Source organism: Pristis pectinata, chromosome 2 (genome assembly GCF_009764475.1).
Source record: "Pristis pectinata isolate sPriPec2 chromosome 2, sPriPec2.1.pri, whole genome shotgun sequence".
Taxonomy (NCBI): Eukaryota; Metazoa; Chordata; class Chondrichthyes; order Rhinopristiformes; family Pristidae; genus Pristis; species Pristis pectinata.
Window position 1 is genome coordinate 85,182,329 of NC_067406.1, and position 25,539 is coordinate 85,207,867.

General features: G+C 40.2%; 1 protein-coding gene across 1 annotated transcript; it reads right to left on the reverse strand.

Moving 5' to 3' along the window:
* Window positions 1–6,416: 6,416 nt before the first annotated feature.
* zgc:158260 (uncharacterized protein LOC571389 homolog) lies at window positions 6,417–25,015 on the reverse strand. Its single transcript, XM_052010136.1, has 8 exons — window positions 24,780–25,015; window positions 19,547–19,925; window positions 16,711–16,862; window positions 15,038–15,197; window positions 13,027–13,215; window positions 8,994–9,149; window positions 7,825–7,902; window positions 6,417–6,684 (listed from the first exon to the last, which is right to left on the reverse strand). Exons 1-8 carry the CDS (start codon window positions 24,863–24,865, stop codon window positions 6,631–6,633), a joined length of 1,254 nt encoding a protein of 417 aa, XP_051866096.1. The 5' UTR covers window positions 24,866–25,015; the 3' UTR covers window positions 6,417–6,630.
* Between the last annotated feature and the right edge of the window lie 524 nt (window positions 25,016–25,539).

Here is a 25,539-nt window from a genome sequence, read left to right on the forward strand (position 1 = left end):
TGTCGCTTTGTCACTGAATTCTGTTGCTTTCAATCCTCCACATGGGGATGAGGTGGTTTCCCAGAGAAACGACAGCATGGAGAAATTGTTTCATCTCACTATGTGATCCCTTCATTTTTCTTTCCCTCTCATAGGAGTCCTTCCCTTAGAGGTGGCCATGGTAAGGAATGATAGAACAGAACACTTGCGTGATAAGAATCTTGAGAGAGTAGTCAACCTTTCTGTGGAGGGTCACATAAAATCATTGCCAGAATAACATAGCGGCTCTAGCCTAAGTCTAAATATTTCACAACCTTGTTGTCCACTGTAACGGGACTATGATTTTTAATGGAAAAGCATCACTCATTGTCTATCTGTAAGTCATGACTTGGTGCAAGCACATTCACGTGATACACACATTAGCAACTTCTCCAATGAAGCATGGTGGGGTATGCAGCAATGACACCAGCTGCCAAACCAGTGGGACTTATCTCTGCATAATTAACTATGTCATTTTCCTTAAAGAGAAAGCAGTTCAACATAGCTATTGTCTTTGGAACAACAAAGCCACATTAAATGATACATTTTTCTGCAAAGTTGCTTGCTCAAGTGCCCAGAGGTCCATGAGGTATAAAATTAAACCCTACCCTAAACCCAATATGACCCCAGCCAATCTAAAGCTGACAAGCATGAGGAGTTACCATTTTTTTGATGTCCAACCTGAAGCTGACACATTTAAGCTTAACTTGGGTAACCAGGTTCTACAAGTGTCTCTGCCTTCTCACAACCCTATAGGGTGGATTTGATGTCCTAAGGTTGTTGCAGTCTTCTCTATGGGTTGCAGTCTGGCTGCTGGAAGGATGTTCCCTTTCACTTTGACTCTGCACAAACTTCCTTGATGACCTGAGGGTTCTTGCCCCAAATGGGCCAGCTTTGGACCGATGTTCATGCCCAACAGAAGGAGCAGCCTGGGATGGTTGGCTGTGGGGCAACTGTCCTGCCTGAGGAGCCATAGTGGTAAGTGAATTAATCCCCTCATGAAGAGGAACGTCAATGTTCTGAATCTGTAGAACAGCTAACCTTTCAGGGGAGAAGGGAGACAATAGTGTAACAAACTGCTGGCACTCAGACGACCAGTGTTTCAACCTCTAAACCTGAAGCTGAACCAATAAGCAAACTCTGAATCTTTTTGTGCTGAACAGCCATCTACAATGTGCAGCCTTCCTTTGTTCCTTGAGAACTTGAGTTGCTCATGAGTAGTATCCCTGTGTCCACAGAGAACACCAGTTTGCTCACAAATGCTGCCCTGTGAGGATAGTGATCTGCTCATGAATGGTGTCTCCTTACTCCTTCAAAGCTTCCAGATGTTTGGGTATGGCAGAGATCAGATCTCACTGGGACAAGGAGACTGTACTGAGGCAGAAAGGCAGTGTCTTCTCCATCTTTGTCACCTGCACCAGTAGGCGCAGTGTGATGTGATTGTCACTGAATCCTTACAAAGAAGAATGTGTGTGCCTTTCAGAGTGGAAGTCATGGTCTTCTGGCCCCACGCAACTTCTTGTGAGAACTTTGAACTGGAATCCTCCACGCTTCTTGTCATCTCCTGCATTTGGTTGGGCAGACCTGATAATGTCTCACTGTGCATCTCTATCAACCTTGTCATGAAACCATCCCAATTGTAGTCCTCATCAGAGTCCTCTGCAGTACAGATGCATAGTCCATCCCCTCTGATGACCTCCTGAGTCAGATTCTCTTTGCCTACTGCTAGACTGTAGCTTGATAGTGTCTGGTATCTCTCCCCATGGTGCTTGTCCCTCTATCATCCCTCTTGGTGCTAGTCTCTGAACTGGTAGTGCAGTGCACAGGTGCAATGAGGCACTGTGGTCATCAGTAGTGTCACACTCCTCCTCATCCTCCTTCTCTCCCTCCAGTCTTCCTTCGCTTCTCCTGCTTAGATGGATGGTGTTTTGGAAGCCTCCCCTGGCATCCCACAAAGACACACAGAAGACTTGTAGGCTGAGCCCAAATCACCTTTACAATGGTGCAGTCGCACAGGTGGTAATGAGGGTCTCAATTTTAGATCAATTCAGAGGACATGTTGTAGAGACAATGAACCATTATTAGTGAGCATACCTGGCAGATTTATTGTAGCCTCTTCCACAAGCTGGCTACAGTCTCTGTTGCCCCTGAAGAAAAGGAGGCCTCCTGCAGCCTTGTGGCATACTGAACTCATGAGGTATACCCTCCCATGCTGATAGACTTCTTCGTATTCTTCACTGTCTGAGCCTATATGGTGGATATGAAGGACGTCAAAACTTTCATTATACTACTGTTGGGAGGCTGGGTCACTGCATGGGGATAGAGAGCATAGAACATTAATGGTTGGGGTGGAGGTGATAGCAGAGGGTGGGGATGTGGGGAGTGTGAAAGGAGTAATAGTTTGTATGGTTAACAATTTGCATCAGTGTGAATGAGAGGGCTTGAATGGATGTGTGTCCGTGTAAGAGAGTAATATTTTTACTGTTATACAGCTCTCTTTGACAAACAATGAGAGATCATGCAATTTACTTCAGCAATGCTCCACAGTGTGCAGTTTATTACTCCTGGAAGAGACAACGCTAGTAAAATCCTGACAGGCCCTTCCATTAGTAACCAGGCACCAAATTGGTAAATCAGTTTATTATTGTCACATGTACCAAGGTACAGTGGAAAACCTTGTTTTGTGTGTCAAGCATACAGATCATTTCATCATATCAGTCCATGAGGTAGTACAAGGGAAAAGCAATAACATAATGCAGAATATAGCATTACAGTTACAGAGAAAGTGCAGTGCAGGCAGACAATAAGGTGCAAGGCCATGACAAGGCAGATTATAAGGTCAAGAGTCCAGTTTATCGTACAAGAGGTCCATTGAAGAGTCTTATAACAGTGAGATAGAAGCTGTCCTTGAGCCTTGTGGTACATGTTTTCAGGCTTTTGTATCTTCTGCCGATGGGAGTGGGGAGAAGAGAGAATGTCCAGGATAGGTGGGGTCTTTGATTATGTTGGCTGCTTTACTGAGGCAGTGAGAAATGTAGACAGAGTCCATGGAGGGGAGGCTGGTTTTTGTGATGTGCTGAGATGTGTCCACAACTCTCTGGTGTTTCTTGCAGTCTCGGGCAGAGCAGTTGCCATACCAAGTCATGATGCCTCTGGATAGGATGCTTTCTCTGGTGCACCTATAAAAATTGGTAAGAGTCAATGGGGAAATGTCAAATTTCTTCGGCCTCCTGAGGAGGTAGAGGTGCTGGTCACTTTCTTAGCCAGGGTGTCTATGTGGTTGGACCAGGACAGGCTACTGATGACGTTTACTCCTAGGAACTTGAAGCTGTCAATCATTTCGACCACAGAACTGTTGATGTAAACAGGAGTGTGTGCACTGCCCCACTTCCTGAACTGAATGAACAGCTCTTTCGTTTTGCTGACACTGAGGGAAAGCTTGTTGTCATGGCACCATGACACTAGGCTCTCTAAAGACCTCGCTCCTGACAGGCACCAGGACTTCACTATAATTTTGGAAGTTTTCCTTCTACCTTCTAGCCTTTCCCTCTTCCATGGTAAGGATAATGTGTGTTGCTGCTGTCTGGGTGCTATGGGGAGTGTGCTGTTAAGGGTTGCTGCCCTTCTGTGATTGTTGTGCAGTGAAGTGTTAGCAGTTGAGTTCCATTGGGCTTGGTCCCAATGTGATCTGCAGTGTGAATTTGCTTAGTTTAATCTAATGTGGAAATTCAATATGTTCTTTCACACAGTATGAAGGCTAAGGGCAAGATGTGATGTATGCAGAGCAAATAGCATAGTGGTATAAACTGACCAGAAAATTCAGGAGATTCTCAACTGACGACTACATCTTTATTGTTGAACTTGATGATTTTCATTTCAATAGCATCTCGCCTTGCTATTTTTACAGCTAGAAATTTCTGGAAGTTTTAATTGTATTTATTATCCATGACCTGGGTGTCAATGGCAAGACCTGCATTTATTCCTTATTCCTAATTGTCCTTGAATCGCGTGGCTTGGTAATTCATTTCAGAAGGCATTTTAGAGTAAAACACATTGCTCTGGAGTCACAGAAGCCGGACTGACAGATTTCCTTCCCTGAAGAACATTAGTGGACCAGTAAAGTTCTTAAACACAATCTAGTTTTGTTTTTTATGATCCAGATGAACTAAATTTATATGAAACAGTGAAATGGTAAGATTTGCCATTAATGGTTCATTGCGTTTTCTACATGCCCTCTGATTACAAGTCCAGCACCATCACCGGTATACCCTTGTAGCTTAAACCACAGCCTTCTAATTGGAAAGCAAGAGTGCCACCAGAGAATTAATGTCAACAGCCAAAAGTAGAATTTCTATTTTAATTGAAAGTAGTGGCTTGCAAAGTGTAGAGTGTTTTGGGTAAAAATGTTGCCATAATTGAAGGGTAATGTTCCAATGCATCCAGCACATTCTCAGGCAGGGTGTCAGAAAGTTATATGACCATTAATCCATGATATTCCATCCAAGTAGTTTGTGCTGCTGGTGTGTGTTTAGATCACTTGCATAGGAAATCTCCATTTATATTTGCTCTGACAAAATATCCCTATCTAAAACATTAACCTTGCCTTATACTTACAGATCTTGGCAGACTTGTTCAGTTGCTCCATTTTCTAGTTCCCCTATTTCAAACTGTTAGCACTGGTCACTTCTCCTTATTACCAAACTAACCTCAAAATTTGAAATGCTGGATTCAAAGTTAAATGCGTGTTTACTTCTTCTACCCCTCTTTCATTTTTCTGGTTAATTGAGGCTTGGATTCAAATCAAATCAAATCATCTCAGGCGGGTTGATCTTCCGCTCTGCTTGTCTGCATGGGTTTCCTCCGGGTGTTCCAGTTTCCTCCCACATTCCAAAGACGTAAGGGTTAGGAAGTTGTGGGCATGCTATATTGGCGCTGGAAGCATAGCGGCACTTGCGGGCTGCCCCCAGAACACTCTACGCAACAAGATCCATTTCACTGTGTGTTTTGATGTACATGTGACTAATAAAGATATCTTATTTTATAAAATCTGATCAAACATCTCTCCTCTCAATCCCTTCAGTTCTAATTGAAGGTGCTGTAGGTTCCCTATCCCTTCCTTGTAACTATACCTTCATATTCCCACTCCACCACCCTCCTTTCCAGACCCCATGGCCTTTATCCCTGGCCTTGACAAAGTCAAAAATAAATACAACATTTTAACACAACCCTCATCAACTTAATAGCATAGACTGCAGTTAGCTGCATTCATAGCACATGCAGGAAAAACAAGTAATTGAAGAAAGGCTTGTTCCAAACAACTTAAATATTCTGCTAAACAGCACTCAGTTAGATTGTACTTTTATTAGATATTTTAATTGCGCTATGAGCTTCATTGCATTGGGGGGGGGGGTCAACTGATGGCCAATGACAATTGTTAATTAATTTAAACTCTCAGATTTTGTGGTCTTTCAGGCAATAATACTGTTCTGAATTGTAATCTTCCTCAGACTCTGAAGCTGATTCGTGTGAAAGAGGAAGGGATTCACAGTAATGGATGGCTTTTAAGACAAGACTTCATTGAGGAAATTCTTGCAGTTAAAAGAGGTTCCACGTCATTCTTTGGTTCTAGGGTCAAATTGTACTCGATTCAGCTTGCTGGCCATGCTCATCCCACGGCAGCACCAATCTTTTATGGTCATGTGGCTGCCAATGACCTCGGGCCTTGCTTCCACAGAAGCAACCAGGCCTCTAGATGGCATGTCCTGAGGTCCTGTCCCCAGAATCCAATGGCATTTGACAAATTATAATGTCAAGAGGCTTGTTGCACTGTTTGTAAATGACTCTGATAATCAAAGACACTTAAAAACAGTTGAAATTGATATTAAAAAATAAACAGTGAATGCATTTAAAAAAACACAAACTCCTACTCATGAACTTAAAACGTAAATAGAGAGACATAAAGACAAATAAACAAAAACTTAGCTGAACTTACTTTTCTAATTATAATTGGCAACCCCATTCAAATGAATGAACCTGTGCTGGTATAAAGCTGAGGGCCAGAGACAGCTGCTTACCTCAGGAAGTCGGGAAGATCCTTGCACTGAGGAGTGAGTGTTGGAGTGGAGTGAGAATTTAGCTGACCTTCAACATATTCAGCACTGTGACATGCAGCTGCCGCTGTCTGGAATGCGTTGATGCACACACTGCAACTCGCTGGTGTTTTCTCTGAACCACTGCTGGCTATCAGTGTAATATGGCCATTCTTGCCCAATAGATGATTGTGTTCCTGATAATATCTACTATATGCAAAATGAGCAAACACAGTTGGAGCAACAGATTTGAAAACTCACATTTATTACCTTCACTTAGATCCATTGTTCAGAATTAACTGACTTTAGTAGTCGGCAGTTATTGAAGAAAAATAATTACTTTTCTCCTAATCACCTCTTATGAAAAATGTTCTGTAACTGTAAACTAGTGGCTTTTTTTTAAGTGGAATCATAATATCACAGAAAGCGTGATAAGGTAAAACAATGAAATCACATATTAATTAACAATGATGGCCATGTGCATTGAAGAATAAAACCTGTGCTCCAGGGTTTCTAGTTTCAGTCAGGAAATGATCTTTCCATTTTCATCAACTGTGTCAAATAGTTTCTTCATAAACTGAAATATTTAAATATCAATGAATTAATTACTGTGATTATTTGATTGCACAGATTACAACAGTTAAATCAAAATATCAAATCCTGTAGACAATGTATTTTTTTTCAAATCTGGCCATCCCCTTGTCTGGTCCCTTGTGGTCTTCAAGTCAAGGCTAGCACCATGAATTATCTTTTACCTTCCAAAGGGGCTGCAGTCAGATAGTAACACCATCATGGCAATGATGCCAAATCTTCCAAAATCTACCCACTGCAACTGATGTCTGTCTTATTTTACTTAAAAAAAACCATTTTACTGAAGGATCCATACTGAAGCATAATGTTTAAGGCCTTACCTAAACTGATTCCAAAATATTAAGCCAATTTGTTGGCCTAGCTCATTAGTGTGAAGTGCTGGCCCACTCTCTTCCACACACATCTACCCTCTCTCTCTTTCACAAACACTCTCTAATTCAGTAATGTTGCTGACCAAGGCTATAATAATGGCCAGTGTGAAAGACATAAAATAAGTATTGTACTGGTACAGTACAGGCTTGTCTACTATGGGTTGTTTTGACATTTTTGGAGTTTCTTCAGCCTGGGAGTTAATAATACTGACAAGAGGTACTGTTTATTTCCCCCCATAGATGCTGCCTGACCTGCTGAGTTCCTCCAGCACTTTTTGTGTATTGCTCCAGATTCCAGCATCTGCAGAATTTTTTGTGTCTCAGAAGTACTCCTCCCAACCTTGGTAACCTTCACTAAACTTCAGCAGAATAGAAATGCAGCATGTCCCTTTGGCTCCTTAATGTTTTATAGTGACACTAAAGTGAAGCACACTCATTTCTGAGAGTGTATCAGAGACTCACTGAGCGCATGTCACAATATATTCAAACAAATATGTTACATTGAGCAGTGCAGCAATAGAAACATGTTTTAGGATGATTTGTTCACTCAGGACAAGAAAATATATGAGAATTGACATAATCAGTATCTCTGAAGTCAATGACAAGCAGATAGCTATCAGTCTTTTGCCATGCATCACTGCATGAAACAGGGCTGTGATTTGATATTGGCCCGATTTCACACATCACAAAACGTTTCTGAATTTATGACTTGATCCTACTTAGATAAGTTCTTAAGAAGTTAGGTTTTTCCTCACCTCCGGTTTTCTAAGTCCTTTAACTTCAATGAATTTCTTGAAAGATAATATTGCATGAAGCCTTCTCAACTCTTCATCCTTGAGTGAAAAAAAAACACCAAGTTGCATAGCTCATGAATTGTTAACACAGTACATTATGTCCTAGCATTTGAAAGCCTCCTTAACAAAGTCACCAGGACTGGTGATCTAATTAGATATAGGAATTAACATTAACATTTCCAATGATAAACAAATTTATGTACTTCTCATCTCCCATTCCATACACAAAACCATACCAACTGAACCATGAGTGACCATTGGCATTATTTTGTTTTCATTGTCTTGAGATAAATCTGTAGCATTGGAATGTATCTACATTGCTATACTATTTATTTGACATCCAATAGTGAATGAGTAGAAATTTCTTGCAATCAAAATATTGGGGAGACATGGACCTTTGTCTTCAGTGCTCATCATAAACCATCTCCTAGAGTCCATCCCTTGACTTGAGAAAAATATTAAACTGCTTGCAAACTTGGCATCATGTTTGAAGCAGACAACACACCATCACTATCACCTCCTATTTCCATCTCTGAAACAATGCCTGATTCTATCCAAACCTCAGCACATCTACTACTGAAATATCAATGGCTCTGATACTCCAGATTGGACTATCCTGACACATTCTGGGCTGGCCTCCAGCTTACTCTGTGTAAGCGTGAGGGTATCCACAATTCTGCTATTCATTTTGAAGTCTCACTTGCCTATCACCCATGCTCCCTGACATACAGTATATTGGCTCTTGGTTAAGTAATGAGCCAGTTTTAAAATTTTTATCCTATTTTTAAATCCCTCCATGGGTCCTCCCTTCCCAACACCAGGATAGAAATATTGCTTGATATCACTGCACGTGATTAACACACGAAGAATTCAGAACATATTTCTAGGAGTGTGCAACCCATATTCAAAAGACCCAATCATATTAAGATTAAATTCATGCATTGAGCACACATCACGTGAGAAAAGGAATTCCTAGCCCTGGGCTGGTGAAAAGCAGGATTGCTAAACCAATACCACCTGTAATGCATGCTTTCAGAGATTTCTGGCTTGAAACAGAAAGAAAAAATCTAATGCAGTAAATCAGATGAATTGGTTATTCAATTGAAAAAATTAATAAGGAAAATTGCTACCTTCTCACTATCTCCTTCAGGTAAATATGAGTTATCTGCTTCAGGCACAAAATTGGGATCAACCAGAGGTTCATCAGCTCTTCTTTTCACCCATGTCTTTGGGTCCAAATACCATGCTCCATATTTAAATTTATACCCATGTTGTTGGGTGGATTCCTGTAAAAATATGATCACACGGATAATGGCAGGCATGTTTGTATGAAGATAGCTATATAATTGCAAATTGCTTGATATAATTTTACCTTATTTAATTTACAGAGCTATGCTGAAACATACTGCAAAATGGAACAAACCATTTTAACCTCATACAAGATCCTGTTAGTCTCATTTAAAATTCTGAATCCACTTTTGGTTTCCTCACACTGGGAATATTGAGCCTTCAGTAAAGGTACAGTGAGGGGCAACATGTCAAGCTGGTACGGTAGTGTAGCAGTTAGCATAACACTTTACAGCGCCAGCAACCCGGGTTTAACTCCAGCCACTGTCTGTAAGGAGGTTGTACATTCTCCCCATGACTGCGTGGGTTTCCTCCTGGTGCTCTGGTTTCCTCCCACATTCCAAAGATGTACGGGTTAGGAAGTTGTGGGCATGCTCTGTTGGCACCGGAAGTGTGGCGACACTTGCGGGCTACCCCCAGAACACTCTATGCAAAAGATGTATCTCACTGTGCGTTGCGATGTACATGTGACTAATAAAGAAGTCTTATCTCAGTTCAGAAAATCTTTTTTACCCAGTTAGGGATAAAGGACATACACTGTAAACTTCAGAAAAATGTAGATTTGTGGGCAATTTTATTAACATTAACTTAAAGAAAACTATAAGGTGTTTGTGTTGATAAATCATCTAAATTGGATGGGTATGTGTGGACAAGGGATCATGGTAATAAATTATGTAAGGGAGAACAAGGTTGGATGTTAGGCACTTCTTTGTCCAGTTAACTGCAGACCTATGAACAAGTTGCCAACTTGTACAGTAAATACTTTATATAGTTTTACCTTATTTGATTTACAGACATATGCAAAAACATACTGCAAAATGGAACAAACCATTTTGACCTTATATGAGATCTTCTTAGTCTCATTTAAAAATTTGAGTCCATAAACACTGGGGACATTGACACTTCATTAAAGGTACAGAGAGGGGCAAAAAAAAATCAAACATAACTGAACTGGATAATATCAGGGTTGGCAAGCACCCTCTACAAGATGATGGTAACCTGTAAGATAATTCAAGGTCAGTGAGATCTGCTGGACTATTTTTTAAGCATCGAAACATTTTCCAGGGTTTTCCCCTAATTAGGGTGGGTACTTATTTTTATGTCTCCTGTGAGTTGACATGGTGTTGGTTGGTATGGAACATCTGTATTATTATATACAAAACATCACAACTGGTCTTTCAAAGCCCAACACTTTCATGAGTTTTTACATGTCTCTCCAATTCCCTTTTCAATGTCTGACGCGTTCAGATTGTAATCAGAGAACATGAATTTAAAATAAATAGAACTATTAATAGGAAGTTGAAGCATTTTTTTCTTCCAGTTGATGATAGAATGGTAGAGGCAGAAACTTCATCCCATTTGTTAAGTACTTGGACAAGCATCTTAAGTGACATTACCTGCAAGGCTACAGTCCAAGCGCTATGAAATGCAGCCAGACTGGATAGTACTTATTAAGGGGCAACAAACTCACTGTTAAAAAAGTGTGCCAAAAGCAATGTTTGCCTTGTAATGTCATGCAAAGATCCAGTTTGGGACTGCTACAACTGTTGGAACAGAGTATCTCCAATTTCGATCTGTGACCTAGAACAGAGTCATGATGGAAAGACATGCCATTTGTGCATTGAGCTCTTCTCCCAAGCAACTGCTAAGCATCACTGACTGACTTTGTTGCAACATCAAAGCCTGATTGACTTTGTTGCAACTCCTTTCATCTGTCTTGTTGGACAGTCTTTGGATACCAAACAGTACTTAATTACAGGTGACCCCCAAGTTACCGCCCTGAGTAACTGAAATTTGCCCTTACAGAATTCACAAATCACTACCGAAAAATTTGAAATCTGGAATAAAATCCACTCTCACAGAATTTATGCAAGAAAAGTAAATAAATAAACACAAAATTTATTTTATTTTCAGCTTGCATTTCTTGATGCATGGGCAGATGATGCGGCATCACATTATGGAAAATTGTGGTATGGACTGTTTTGTCGGAATACAATCCTCCCCCCACCCCCCCCCCACCCCGCGCCCCCCATTGCAGGGCTACCTGTACTAATTAATTAAACTGAATTTTGAGAAGAGAAACAGATTCTCTGAATACATCTCCAAATATTAATTCTTTTCTTCAAATCTATATTGAACGACTGCATAACTACCAGCTACTGCTAGTTTAACTAAAATCTGAGTTCTTATTAGAAACTCAGCACCATCTAGGATAGAGCAGCCCACTTGACTGGCACCCTAAACATTCATTCCCACCTGTGCACAGTGGCTGCAGTGTGTACTCTCCACCAATGGCAGTTACTTGCCCAGGTACCCTGGCAGCACCTACCAAAGCTGAAATCTCCACGACCAAAGCAAGGGCACGAAATGCATGGAAACACTACCACCTGCAGGTTCCTCTCTGAACCGCACTCCATCCTGACTTGAAAATATTTTGTTGTTCCTTCATCATCACTGGCTCTGAATCCTGGAATTTCCTGCTGAACAGAATTGTGGGATTATCCCTACCAGAAGGACTACAGTAGTTCAGGATGGTGGATCACCACTAACGGTTGGGCAATAAATGCCAGCAATGCCCATATCCCAAAAAGTGAATAAAAATGAAGTCTGTGCCATCTCAGTTTGATTCATTTTTAAATACGTTGCCTAAATGAACTATTCTGAATGTCACATAGTAGCATGGGAAGAGCCAGAAAGAACTCCCTCTAAACTGATCATGAAATCTTATGCCAAAGAAGACAGTGATTTTGCTCACAGTGTTCAAGCCCCGTTAAAAAGTATTGTCCAGTTTAGTTGCACTTCACAGCTCTCGGACTGTAGCCTTGCAGGTAATGACGTTCAAGCACTTAATAAATGGGATGAAGTTTCTGCCTCTAGCATTCTATCATCAACTGGATGAAAAAAATGCTTGAACTTCCTATTAATAATTCTACTATTTATTTTAAATTTATGGTCTCTGGTTATCAACTTCCCTGTATGTATTGCAACTCAGGCCCTTTATAGAGGCGACTCCCGCATTACAGCAGTTTGGGTAATGAAAATTCGCGCTTATGGATTTCACAAGTCACTACCAAAAAATCTGGGATAAGGAATAAAGATTCGCTCATGAAATTTATGTGAAAAACAGTAAATAAATAAGCATAAAGTTTTTTTTCAACTTGCATTTCTTGACGCATGTGCGGATGATTGGTATTGCTATATTATTGACAAGTGTACTGAGATATGGTGAAAACCTTTTGTTTTTTGTGCCATCCAGACAGATCATGCCGTACATAATTACTTTGAGGTGGTAAAAATAAAACAGAATGCAGTGCAGGGAGACAAATAAAGTGCAAGGTCCACGAGGACAACGTGGCTTTGTATTACAAAAAATCGCGATATGCGCTGTTTCGTGGGAATGTAACCCCCTTGTTACACGGGGGTTGCCTATACATTGCAATTACATTTTCCTTTGGCCTCCCGTACTCCAAAGAAAATAACCCAAGCCAGCCACTCTTTCCTTCTTGCTAAAAATTTCCTGATCTGCCATTAACCATAAATCTCTCATAAATCTCCTCTGCATCCAGTGTAACATTATCACAAATTTTCCATAATGTGAGGTTCAGAATGATGTATGGTACTCAGTCTGTGGCCTAACAAGTTAGACAATGCAACACAATCAGAGTGTGTTAACATTTATTTCCTGCACAAGAGGCTTTTTCTCATCACTTTTTCTTTGTAAAATATTCCACATGGATTTCAATCCCATTTAAGGAGTAAATTGGTGAAAGAAATTCAAGAAAGGCACTTATATTAATTGCAAATAAGCATGCTTACCGTGCCAACAGTTTTGCTGATTTTAACTGAAGGTGGTGGTGAAGGGGTTCCTACAGTTTTCCTCAATTCTGGAGGTATATCGATCAGCTCCATTACATGGATAGGTATTGCAAGTGCAGAATGGGACTCATAGTCGCTGGCAAACAGGCTCATGACAGTTGCTTCTTCTATGTTGTTATTCTTGCCACCCTTTATAGCACAAAGGATTGATAAGTCAAATTTTTAATCATTGCATACAGTTTGTACTTAGACTACCTGCTAAATAATTTATAACCAATAAAATCAGTGTTGGAGGTGGGAAGGAAAGGGCACTGCCTGGTGTCACACGGAACAAAAAGGTTCTGGAATAAAACCTTTGTCTTTGCCGAGTTCCATCAACGTAGAATGGATGCCCCTAGGATATTATATTACATTCTTGAGACTATACAGGCGGTAAATGAGAAATCTTCCAGAGCTTCTAGTCGAGCTGGATGTTCCCCCTTGGTAGGGATACACATCCTGTACTTGTTAAATTCTCGAGTGATATGATTGTGATCAACAACTCAACAGTCTAAGGAAAATACAACCTGCATTCCGTATTGCTCCAACAGGTCATTCCATCCACAAACCCTGAAATTTGTTAACTACCTGTTAGACTGCTTTTAATAAAGAGCTGAAACAAGTGGCCAATAAACCATAAAACCACAAAGAAGAAACTCCAAAATTCAAAGTTTATGCTTTACTGTTAGGCATTCTGAATGACCACCATTGTTTCAGTTCAGACCAATTCAAGCTGCCAGAGTCTGAGACAAGAAAGGCATTAATGCACCAGTTCTCACAACTGCAGGATGCCTCAGAGCTGTTCATGCCCAACAATGGGTCTTTGAACTGCAGTCACTGTTGTAGTAGGAGCTGCAGGGCCTTTATTATTTTGGAACCACCTTGAAACATTGTGAGAAATTAAGAGGGTGAATTTCCTTGAGGTTTCTCATGCTCCAGACAATGAGGTTGGTGGTCGCATGACAAGAACTCTGTTACAAAACATGGGAAAACATGGCTTCCAGCAATGTCACACCAGTGGAGTCCAAGGGCAATTAGCTCCTAAGTGTACTATTACTGTACTCATTATGCTAATGATTTTATTTTGCTTTATTTCTATTTCTCATTAAAATTTAAGTAATGATTTTTAATCTGAAATGTATGGGCTATTGGTATATTATTGTTTGCCAGTTTTGGAGTGGTCAGCTGTTCCAGTTAATTGTATGGAACTGTGATGGTTACCCCATACACAGATTGACACGTACCCCAACCTGAAGAGTGTTCATTATTCGCTCTCGGTGAGTGGGTCCATGATCTTCCAAAGTGCACTGATGTCTTGCAATGTACTTTGCCATCTAATGAGACTCAGAAATCTTATCCTTTTTCTATAAGGCTTGAAACATTCTTCAAATAACTCTGCTAAAATGGGCAGCAAAAGCTTACAGGGAACCGTACAAAATCATATTGTTGGTTATCTAATTCTTTATTTTAGAAGTCATGACTACTGGTGAATGCTAGCTTCACAGACGTTGGTATGAAGATTGCAATATTGAATAAGAATTTGCTTAAAATGAAAAATGCATGGCACATGTGATTGACTCCTAACTGTCTCCTCAGTTCAGGAGAAATTTGGGGTAGAGAATAAAATGCCAGTATTGCCAGCAACATCCACATTTGCTGAATGAAATAGAAACATTTTACTAATGTTGGGGTCATTTTGTTTCTTATTACTTTTTAGGCTGTTTTAAAAAACTAGCCTCCCTCTTGTCCTTCATATAATTATTTTTATCTTTTAAGTATTGCAAAACATTCAAATTTTAAGAGAAGCATCAACCAACAGAGGAACATATTTCAGCATTCTGCACTTCACTAAAATGGCTTTTGAAGCAGTTGGATGTTTCAAGAACTCAGCCAAATCCATGAGTATCAGCATTATCAACAATTCCCTTCTGAATTCCATTAACCATCTTGCTCAAACATTTATTCTACATACCAGAGAAGCAACCCAGTCACAAAATGCCTTTGTAACTTGTTCTATTTCTTTATCTTGCCGTGATGGTGTGTCCCCTTTTAGTTTTGCCTTCTTGTCTTCTTTTTGTGCCCCTCTGGTTAGAATCCATTTGTATGGGTTTCTTATCTTTTTTTCTTCGCTGCTGCATAATTCAAACACAAATAGTTAGCCCAACTGAAACAAAACTAAAGATTGCTGGAAACACTCGGCAGGGCAGGCAGCATCTGTGGAAAGAGAAGCAGAGTTAACGTTAACTCTCTTTTCACAGATGCTGCCTTATCTGCTGAGTATTTCCTGCATTTTCTGTTTTTGTTTCAGATTTTCAACATTGCTTTTTTTTTGTTTTCATTAATTAGCTCAATTGCTTGCTTTAACTACAGCATCATCTTAAAGATGAATAACTTAGTTTATACAGTTAAAAATTAATTTTGAAATGATTTATACTGATATTTTCATTGAGAAAAAGCCTCATATTGTCCTTGATCAAGTGTTATATTCACTATTGTTTGGGATACCTAACATTCTGAATGTGAAGCACATCAGCTTACTTAATAGATATACATTTTTCTTGAACAACAAGGAATGGATAGCTTCTTTCCTATTCTGCTCAACCTCTTGATTCATCCCTTCTGATGTTGTCTTGCTAAAATACAGAGACCCATTACAGAATACTAAAGCTAAAAAAAATTTTTAAAATTTATGTACATGCACACACAAGTACAAGTTTTTAGCATTCCCCAGAGTTACTTCCTAAGCTGGTTTTGTGTTTTGACCAGCAAATTCTCAGCAGAGGACAAGCATGATCTATATCCATGGACAGGAAAGGCTTCATGGACTATTCACCTTTATCTACACTTTTTAGAATATATTAATGAAAAAACAAGGTTCAAAATTCTTGGGCCCTATCTCTGCTGCCAGTAGTGTGACAGAACTGGATACGACACAGTTACCAGCCTGCTGTGATCCTAACTCTGCTTCTAAAGGTCAGGTCGAGATCCATTTCAATATGCAACCATGTGTTTCTGCGTCATTTCTGGAAGTACCTGGGTGTTAAGTATTTTTTAACTTAAGTACTTTTATTACACCAGTATGGCGATGTTACCAAACATTGGGGGTATTTGGAGCAAAGTTACCAAGATTTTTGACAAGTGATAACATCTTGCCAGGGTACCTCTTTGTGATGAAGTCTATTCAGTGGATACTGGGGAGTCATTTCATCAATGTTATCAATGTAAGAAAGAGGGGAGATGCCCCAGTAGTGGGTTCTGGTCGAAATTTTGGGTAACTCACTCTAGGCACAGGAATTTCTGTGGCCATGGCATTTAAACCTTTGTTTAGGCAGTTCCCAAATGCAACAGGGTGAAAGGAATCAAAGGAGGTATAGGATAGGATCATTATTTCCGCAAAACTGGCGAGAAGATGGATGAACTTGGAGGAGGATTAGAGACATTGAATCTGATAAAATTTCTCAATTTGGGATAATTGACATGACAAAATGTTTTTATATGGCAAAAAAATGATGCTGGAATTGCAAGATCGGTTAGTTTAAGGCATAGAAAGGGGTTGGGATACTTTAGGGTATAGTGAGCATTTTCTGCTTCCTATCATTGCTTTTTTAAAATGTATGCTTCATTAAGAAACATTTCATTAATTACCTTTCTGAACATTTTTGTCTGTGCATTTCCTTCCTCTTCTGTGGCTTTTGAAGCTTCTTATTCACTTCAGTAGGTTCCATGGGAGCTATCTGAGCCTCCTCACTGGTCAGGAGCATCTCAGGGTCCAGGATATCTACAATGTTCTCAAAGAGCTGTGGTTGAATTTTTTTGTTATTGCTTCTGAGTGTGTGCTATTCACAGATAATCAATCAATGAGACACTCTCTTTGGATCAGTAAGTTACAGATTTGAACTTCACACAAGGATATCTGCTCAGTCTATGCTGACACACTATTCCAATACAACACACGTACTGTAATGGCAGCATTTCCATCTTTTGAGTGGCATCCTGTCAACCTGTTTCAGTAGTTTGAGGTTATAGCTAAAACTTTCAATGAGTCTCTCTCTCTCTGTGTTCTCGGTGTACATGTAGAATTAACTTGAAAAAAATTTCCATATTTGGGATTCAATAAAGTGAAAAACGGTTTTGTTGGAAGAACTTTTGTAGAGATGACTAACATTAAATTGATTTCATGAGTATATTTAATTATTTTATCACAGATTGTTCAATCTTTCATGTGGTTATATTTTACGTCACAGCAGTGTTTTTCACATAAGTTGGAGTGAATAATTATAATTAACTCCTTCTGACAAAAAGCTATTGACCTGAAATATTAACTTGGTTCCTTTCTCAGGATGATTTCCTATTTTAGTAAGATTCTTTAGTTGAACCAATATGAAATTCATGAGCAGTACACAAAAAGTGCTGGAGGAACTCAGCAGGTCAGGAGGGAAATAAACTGTCAATGTTTCAGGCTGAGACCCTTCATCAGGACTGGACAGAAAGAGGGCAGAAGCCAGAATAAGGTGGGGGAGGGGGAGGAGCACACGCAGGCAGGGGATAGGCGAGTTCAGGTGATAGGCAAGTTCAGGTGATAGGTGAGTCCAGGTCTGAGGGGAAAGGTAGGTGGGGTGGAGAAGGAGGAGAAGATGTAATAAGCTGAGAGGTGATAGGCAGAAGAGGCAAAGGGCTGAAGAAGAATCCAGTAGGAGAGGACAGTGGACCATGGAATAAAGGATGGAGGAGGGGAGGTGGGCAGGTCATCAAGGCAGTGGAAGGGAGCCATAGGGATAAGGGAAGACAAAGGAATGGGGAGGGGGAAGTAAAAGAAGGGGTGGAGTTACCGGAAGTTAGAGAAATTGATGTTGAGGCCATCAGGTTGGAAACTTCCAAGGCGGAATATGAGGTGTTGTCCTCTGACCTGAGCCTGGTCTCAACATGGCAGTAGAGCAGGCCATGGATAAACAAGTCAGTATGGGAATGGGATGTGGAATTGTGAAGTGGGTGGCCATTGGGAGCTCCTGGCTGTTGTGGAGTACGGAGCAACATTTTTATATCTTTTTCTGCTTCAAATATGTGATTCGCTCTCCACATGTCAATCTATTTTATGGGGCTGTTTTAATCCTACCTGCCCTTTGGAAACTAAACAGGTGAGCAGTTTGGATTACCCGGGAGACTTATCCACCAAGATTCTATCCTCTTCTGAAGGATCCAGTTTCAGTTTGCCCCTCTGAGATTGGCAGGATGCTACTTTAAGTAAGTAGGTTGAACTTTGATGATTATTATTGGAGCCCAAGTGCTGTTTTTACCAGAGGCCTGTGAAAAGCAGTCAGCCCAACTGTGTAGGAAGAGTATTGGAATCATAAGAAATCCTGAAAGCTAAGTAATTATAACTTTTTTTACAATATGTGCTTAGAAGCAGGAGTAATCTCTGGGCCAATCATGGAAGTGTGGGCTTCTCCCGCATTATCATCTCCATCCTGTAACTGGTTCTCCCAGATCTCATCCCTGTGACTCACCTAGATGCCCAGGGTCCGTCCATCACCCCCACTCCCACTCCCCCACCTCAATCCAACCAGTATGTTTCTGCCCACCAGCCAGCTGCCATTTCCCAATCATTTCAGATGGGACACAAGCAACTGAGGCTGTGCAGGCGAGCCCGAGATTAAAACTTGTCGGGATTCACATTGCCAAGATATGGGACTGCTCACTCTCCATTTTAACCTCTGTCAACTTGGCCATCGTCCAGAGTTAAAATTGGAATTTATATCATCACCTCACTAGCTAATAGAAAAAAACTGAAAAGAGTTCAAAGCAATCAATTATTTTAAAAATGTTATAACAAAAATAAATTTAAACCATAGCAGACTAAGTGATAAGTGATTTGACTTTGTTTTGATTCTAATATTCTTGCATTTTAACTCCTGAATGAGGTCCAGAGCCATGGCTTTAGATTCACACTTCAGCTCTGATGCTGGTGCAAAGCAAAGGCAACATGATACTGACTACTGTTATTCCAATGCACCGCAAATCAGAAGCCACGGGGGAGCCAATGATGTTATTGAAAGTGACTGGTTAAGAATTGTGAGAAATATCAGCTTCTAATTTGGGAAAATGTTATATATGGAATAAACATAGAGCAATGCACATTTGGAAGGGAGTTTCAACAACGAATGAGTCAGCATGAAGCTACAAAAATGATTTTAATCACCCTGTGTACATTACAGAATACTAAGACACTTTAATCTTGTTCCCAGATGTTTAAACTTCAGCATAAACTTCAGCGTAACATTAGAGGATTACCACGATATTCATCACACATTAGACTGTAAAATCAAATCATGCAAATTGCAGAGCAAAACTGACTTTTTGAGAGTAATTACTTGATAGGTTAGCAGTGTTTCCTTTGTGTGGAGAGCATTACATTTACTTTTCAGTTACAATTAGTTAAGATTAAAATGAGACAGTGTAGAATTTTATTCAAATTATTTCCTACCTCTGGAGGTACTCCTTCTTCCAGATGTGGATAAAGAGCTAATGGATGCTGACTCAAGCCATATTCAATCTCTTCAATCTGCTCCCTCTTAGCCTGTTGTAATGGTAGAGCCTTGGAATAACATATCTGTGATTTAGTGAGCCTTTTTGATACACGTTGAGCAGGCTTAAAAGTTTCTGTCACGTTCACCAGCAAAGGACTAAGACCAGAACCTTTCTGACTCTGTATTATGGCTAAATCCTCTTGTGACTGTGGTGGATACCCATCACGAAAATCATCCAGCCCACTCTTCAAGAAGCGCCATCTATGTCCATTCAAAGCATCAGACAGCAATTTAGGATTCTTCTTAAGGTACTTAGTCTTTAATCTCTCCTTGTACCTACAAATTGAAATAACTTTTGAGTTTCATTTATTACCTGGAGCAATGCCTCATCATATCTTCTCTCTTCCTCAAAACTACATTCTATAGTTATGAATGTAGTACATGTAATTTTGGTTGTGAACAATTGTTCCTTTGCAGATTGCACCATATATCAATGTGTGCAGAAAGTTCCAGAGGCAGTCTGTGAAATGCCCTTAAATAAATGCGTACCTTGTTTGAGCTCCTCACGTCTCACATATTTCAGCCTGTACACTCTGCAATGGACTTCATTACAGAACAACCACTGAATTCACAGATTTTGCACAGCTGATGAGAGGGGACGATGAACAATTTACTATGCACACTAGATCTAACTGTTGAACAGACATGCAAGGTAGTTACATCCATGGAAATGGTGCCTACAAATGCTGGGGAACTTTGGGCTACACAGAACTTTAGTGTAAACAAGATATACAAACCAGTGTTAGGAGCAATGCTGGGAGCTCTGACACTGAACTTGGATCATGCACACACGAGTGGCACGAAAAGTGCATTTGGCAGGAAGCTCCAACTTTCTTGCAAAGGGAATCATTCAGCACAAGTATGTCAGTTCAGAGCAGCCAAAATCTTTAATTGTAGAAATCAAGGCCCATACCATCTGCATGCAGGGATAAACAGAATATATCAAGTAGTGGCAGTCAGTATCCCAATGGAAACAATTACAGTGGGAAACCAGAGAAAGGAGGTTAGATTTACGTAACATAACAGAGGATGAGCAATACAGGGAGTACATTTTAAATAGCACATATGCCAATGAATGGTGATAATGATAGAATGATTTCAAAATTAAAGATGAATAATCAATATATCATTATGAATGTTGACACAGCCGCTGACTGCTCCATCATGGGAAGGGACATCTGTGACCAGAAGTTTAGTAAGGTCCCATGAGAAGTACTTTGAAGTTGAGAACATAATCTGCTGAGACATTGAGAACACTAGGAACAATGGAATGTATACTCCCTTTTCGTGGGCAAAAGCCAAAGTGACCAACTATAATGGCTATTTATGTGTACAAATCGAATCTGTAAGGCTGTGTAATTTAGGAATAGATTGTAAGAATGTATTTAGCATGAATATATTAGAAGCATTTTTAAGGAAGCTTCTGGAACAATAGTACATGTATTTAGTTAGGCATTACAGGCAATCAAGCTTAAACTAAATGCAAAACTGATCTATTGTCGGGCAAAACAGATACAATATACATTGAAAGCTCAGGCTAAAGAAGTGTTAAACTGAGGCAACCCAAGGTATTGGTGAAAGTGTCACAGAGTGATTGGGTGACCTAAGGCAGACAACTGGATCTGGGGAGATTTAATGATGGACAGTGAACATTGCTAGGTAATCAACAGCCAAAAGGGATTGCACTCTTAAACCATATGTGCTAAAACTATTACCAAAGATATTCCAGGTGACGGTGGTTAAGGTACTGCAGGGGGTGTAGCATTGTTTGTGCATCTGGCTTAAGTTCTAAGAGCAATCATCAGGGAGGAGAAAAACCTTTGGATGTGTGAGGAAGTGTTTAGAAGACTTTATCAACATAATGTCAAACAAATGTGCCTTAGTGCAGAAGTAAGTGATTTATTTAGATCTGTAAATAGATGAAAACAAGCTGCAATATAGAGCTACAGGCATCAGAATCAGTAAACCTAAAAATGTTATTGAGCTCCCATCATTGAAGATATGATCCAACCCTTGATCAGAGAATGATCAATGGCAAGAAAATGATCGGTCAAATACATTTGATCTGTGCAAGAAAATCCTCAGCAGCAAGTCCTTAGTGGTCAATTACAACTTGTCAGATAGAGGAGACATTGATAATTATCTACAGAGTTATAAGGTTTCACTAATTTTTGCTGGAAGAACCATTCACACTAGTAACTGAGCACAAGCCCTTGTTGACCATTCTGGGATCAATGTCTGCTATTCGTATGAGGTAGCAGAAGAAAAAAGAAATAAACCATCCTACTGGCCTCAATAAAACTATGGCATTGAATAGTGCATCCAAATGAAACACTACTGCGAAAGCACTTTAGAGAGGACTTTATGACTAAGCCACAACAGGCACACTCTAGGGTGGGTAGAAGATGATTTTCCTGTGCCAGCAGTGGAAACAGCTAGAGCTAAGCCAAAGGACACATTTCTGACACGTGTATGAACATCCTTCAAGTGAATGGGCCGATTCAGACATAGGTCTGAATGAAGACACAACCCCATTTCATCACAGACGATATGAATTGTCTGCTGGCAAAGGATGCATAAAATGGGAACACAGTGTAGTGATTCTGAAGGAATTACAAAGCAAGATCAAGGAAGAACTCCATGTGGAACACTTGCAGCACTATGAATATAAAGGCAGTGACTAGGCAGTGTCTGCTGCCCTGGTATGGACAAAGATGCAGAAAATTTAATCAGTTGATGTACAGTTCGTCACGATTACAGAACACAATTTCCTGAAGTGTCAGAATGGCCTGAAAGAGCATTTCAGCCAGTCCATACAGATTTATTGTGAAAGGAGTGAACGACTTTTCAGTATTAATCAACAACCATCCAAAGTGATTGGAAGTAAAGCATGTGGAATCATAAGCCACCATAGAATGCAAGAAAGAGAAAGTAAATCCATCTTTACCAAACATTGCCTTCTGGAAGAAGTTGAATGAACTAGTGGTTGACAAGATAGAATGATTCAGGTTGAATAATTTCTGAAGAGCAATGGAATAAAACACCATTTTACTTCTCACCACCACCCAGCTTCAAATGGGGAAGTGGAAAAGTCAGTTTGTTGAAAAGGAGGCATTGAGGAAACAGATCATAGAAGGCTAATTGAACATTATCACAAAACATCAAGGCAGCATTCTTCTGAGGAATAGAAAAATGGAAAAATGCCACACTTCACAAGATACACGCCTGCAGAAATGCTGATGCAGAGAAGATTTAAGCTGTTGTTCAGTTTCATTTAGCCTGTTTTGGAATGAAAGGTGGAGAAAGGGCAATTTGAACAGAGTAAGCATCATTACATAAGCTGCTAGGAAAAGAGCAAATGGATTTGGAAGAACTGGTGGAGCTATAAAGTTCTGCTTAATTTCTCACCAATATTCACAAAATAATTTTTAAAATGAAGACTACTTGATCCTGGAAAATGATACTTATGAGGATAATGAAGACTGTGAGATTGAAGATGTTTCTGGTGAATCTGACAACAGTTTAAGAAGTAACAAATGTAATATTTCTGGCCAGAGTCAAGTTGAGACAAGTATAGGGATAGATAATACTCCAAAAACATCTGTAAGTTCAACAAAAATAACAACAGTACCATTGCAAAGAGTGCAAAACCAGAATGCTCCATTTAATTTGTAAAATCTACAAATATGTTAAACCCGCATTGTTTCAAAAAAAAGGGGAAGCAGTATTGAATATGTAATATTGGTTTTGAAAGTTTATTGTTGCTCTAAGGATTGAGTGATGAGACTAACAGCTCTCTGAGCTGGAACAATGTGCACAGAAATTTGGAATGGCAGTCTGTGAAGAACCCTTGAATCAACCACAAGCTTCTTGTGTGAGCTGCTCATGTCTCACCAGTCAATCTGAACACTCTGTGATGGATTCCTTTAAATGTTAAGAACCCATTCAGCTCATGTATTTTACAATAGGAAACACTATTTATAAAGGCCTCGTCAATGTCCAACATGGCAAACTAATCAATAAATATAAAGTTCATGGATGGCATGTTGGATCCAAAACTGACTCCATGATAACAAGCAAAGGTTAATGGTTAAGGAAATTGTAGGTTTCGGTAAGTGGATGTGATCAGGTGGGCAAAAGAGTGAATGTAAGCCAGAAGTCCAGAATGCAAGAGGGGTGTGCAACCAGAGCTCAGTGTGGGGAGTGCAGCCGGGGCTGGTGTCTGGACTGTGGGTTGGGAATGTAACTGAAGCCAGGGTTGGGGTTTGGAGCACCAGACATGAGGAACATGGGTAGGTCTGAGACCAGAGCACTGTATATTTCTGCTCCCTTTAAATTCACTGGATTCACTTGAAAAATTGTTATATTACTGTGTAAATTATAAAAATGTGTTTTTGAGTGTTAACAGGAGTAACAGCCAATCGACCATAAAACCTGCTAGTCCACCACCAGCAAAGTTCCAAGGGTGCCAGATAAGAGTCTTATTGTATTGGATAGAGCAGACCACACTCGAGAAAAAAGGTGATAGATTGTGAAAGGATTTACAAGGATGTTGTCAAGGTTGGAAAAAAATGGTTCAAGAGGAGAGATTAGCTAGCTGTTTTCCTTCAAACAAACAAAATTGAAGGGAGGTTTATCAAGGGTAAACAGAAAAGACATTTTTCTTTTGGAGGAAATATGGATTAAAGGTTATTGGTAGAAGGAACTGAGAGTGGTTGAGGCAGATGCTATCACCCAGAGAATGGTGGGCCCCTAGGGCTCACTCTTTTAAATACTGAGAGGGTCAGAAGCCTTCACATTCAAAAAGTACCTGGGTGAGCTCCCAAAATGCTACAGCTATGGAACTGGGATCAGCCTAAACATCTTCTTTTGAGATTATAATTAAATGAGTTTTTACAACAATCCTGTAGTTTCTGGGTTACAGTTACTAGCTTTTAAAAATATCTAATAATTTAATTAGCTACCATGGGATATGAATCATTTGTCATTAGTTTCAGTTGTGCAATCTAACGCTGGAACTTAACCAATACATTAAAGGACTCATCAACCAATGATCTGAAATAAATTAGCTCTCCACATCTGGGTCAATAACAACCAAGCACTGAATATTGGCTGTGGAAAAGTTCTCACCACGGCTGAGGAAGCGGATTCTTATCGGCAATTATTTTGCTTAATGCGGATTTCTCAGCGAGCAGCGTATCGTACTTGTGGGCCATGCTCCCGACCCCCTTTGTGCGTATTTCCGAGAAGTGAGCATTCACAGCGGAGACTTCGTGGGGCTGGGAAAGTCAGGGCGGCGGCATCGCTTGGTCAGGGTGCCCGCTCCCGGGGCTCGCTGCAGCCACCGCCCGCTCCCGAACCCGGTGCCGGCCGTAAACAATGCGGTTGCTGGGATACGCCTGGCAGCGCCAGGGCCCGGATGTCCAGCTCTCGCTGCTGCCCACGTTTAGAGGAGTTGGAAGCAATTTGTTTTTGCAAGTCAGGGAAAAATTGACAACTGGGTCAGGGGTGATCGTGAAGATTAAAGCAAAATACCGCAGAAAATGGAAATCTGAAATCCACACAGAAAAAGGGAAGAGAGGCTTGCTTGATCTCTCAGGTCAATGTCCCTTCAAGGAATAAGATGATTTTTCAGTCTAGGAAGCTGTTATATCTGGAACTTGTTCTTCCTCTGCTCTTGGCAGAAGGTCAAGTTTTTGTCATTGGTATTATGTCATATGCAGTAACACGTGGCTAACTGACCAACACTGTGTGTCACATGCCTGGGCATCAAATAAGGTTGCGTGACTGCCTCAAGACTTTTCACAATAAGTCTCACTGTAATATTGGCTGGCGGTGAGAGGCGCCCTCCCAGTCAGAAGTTTCCTCTACAGACTACATATCACCCCCA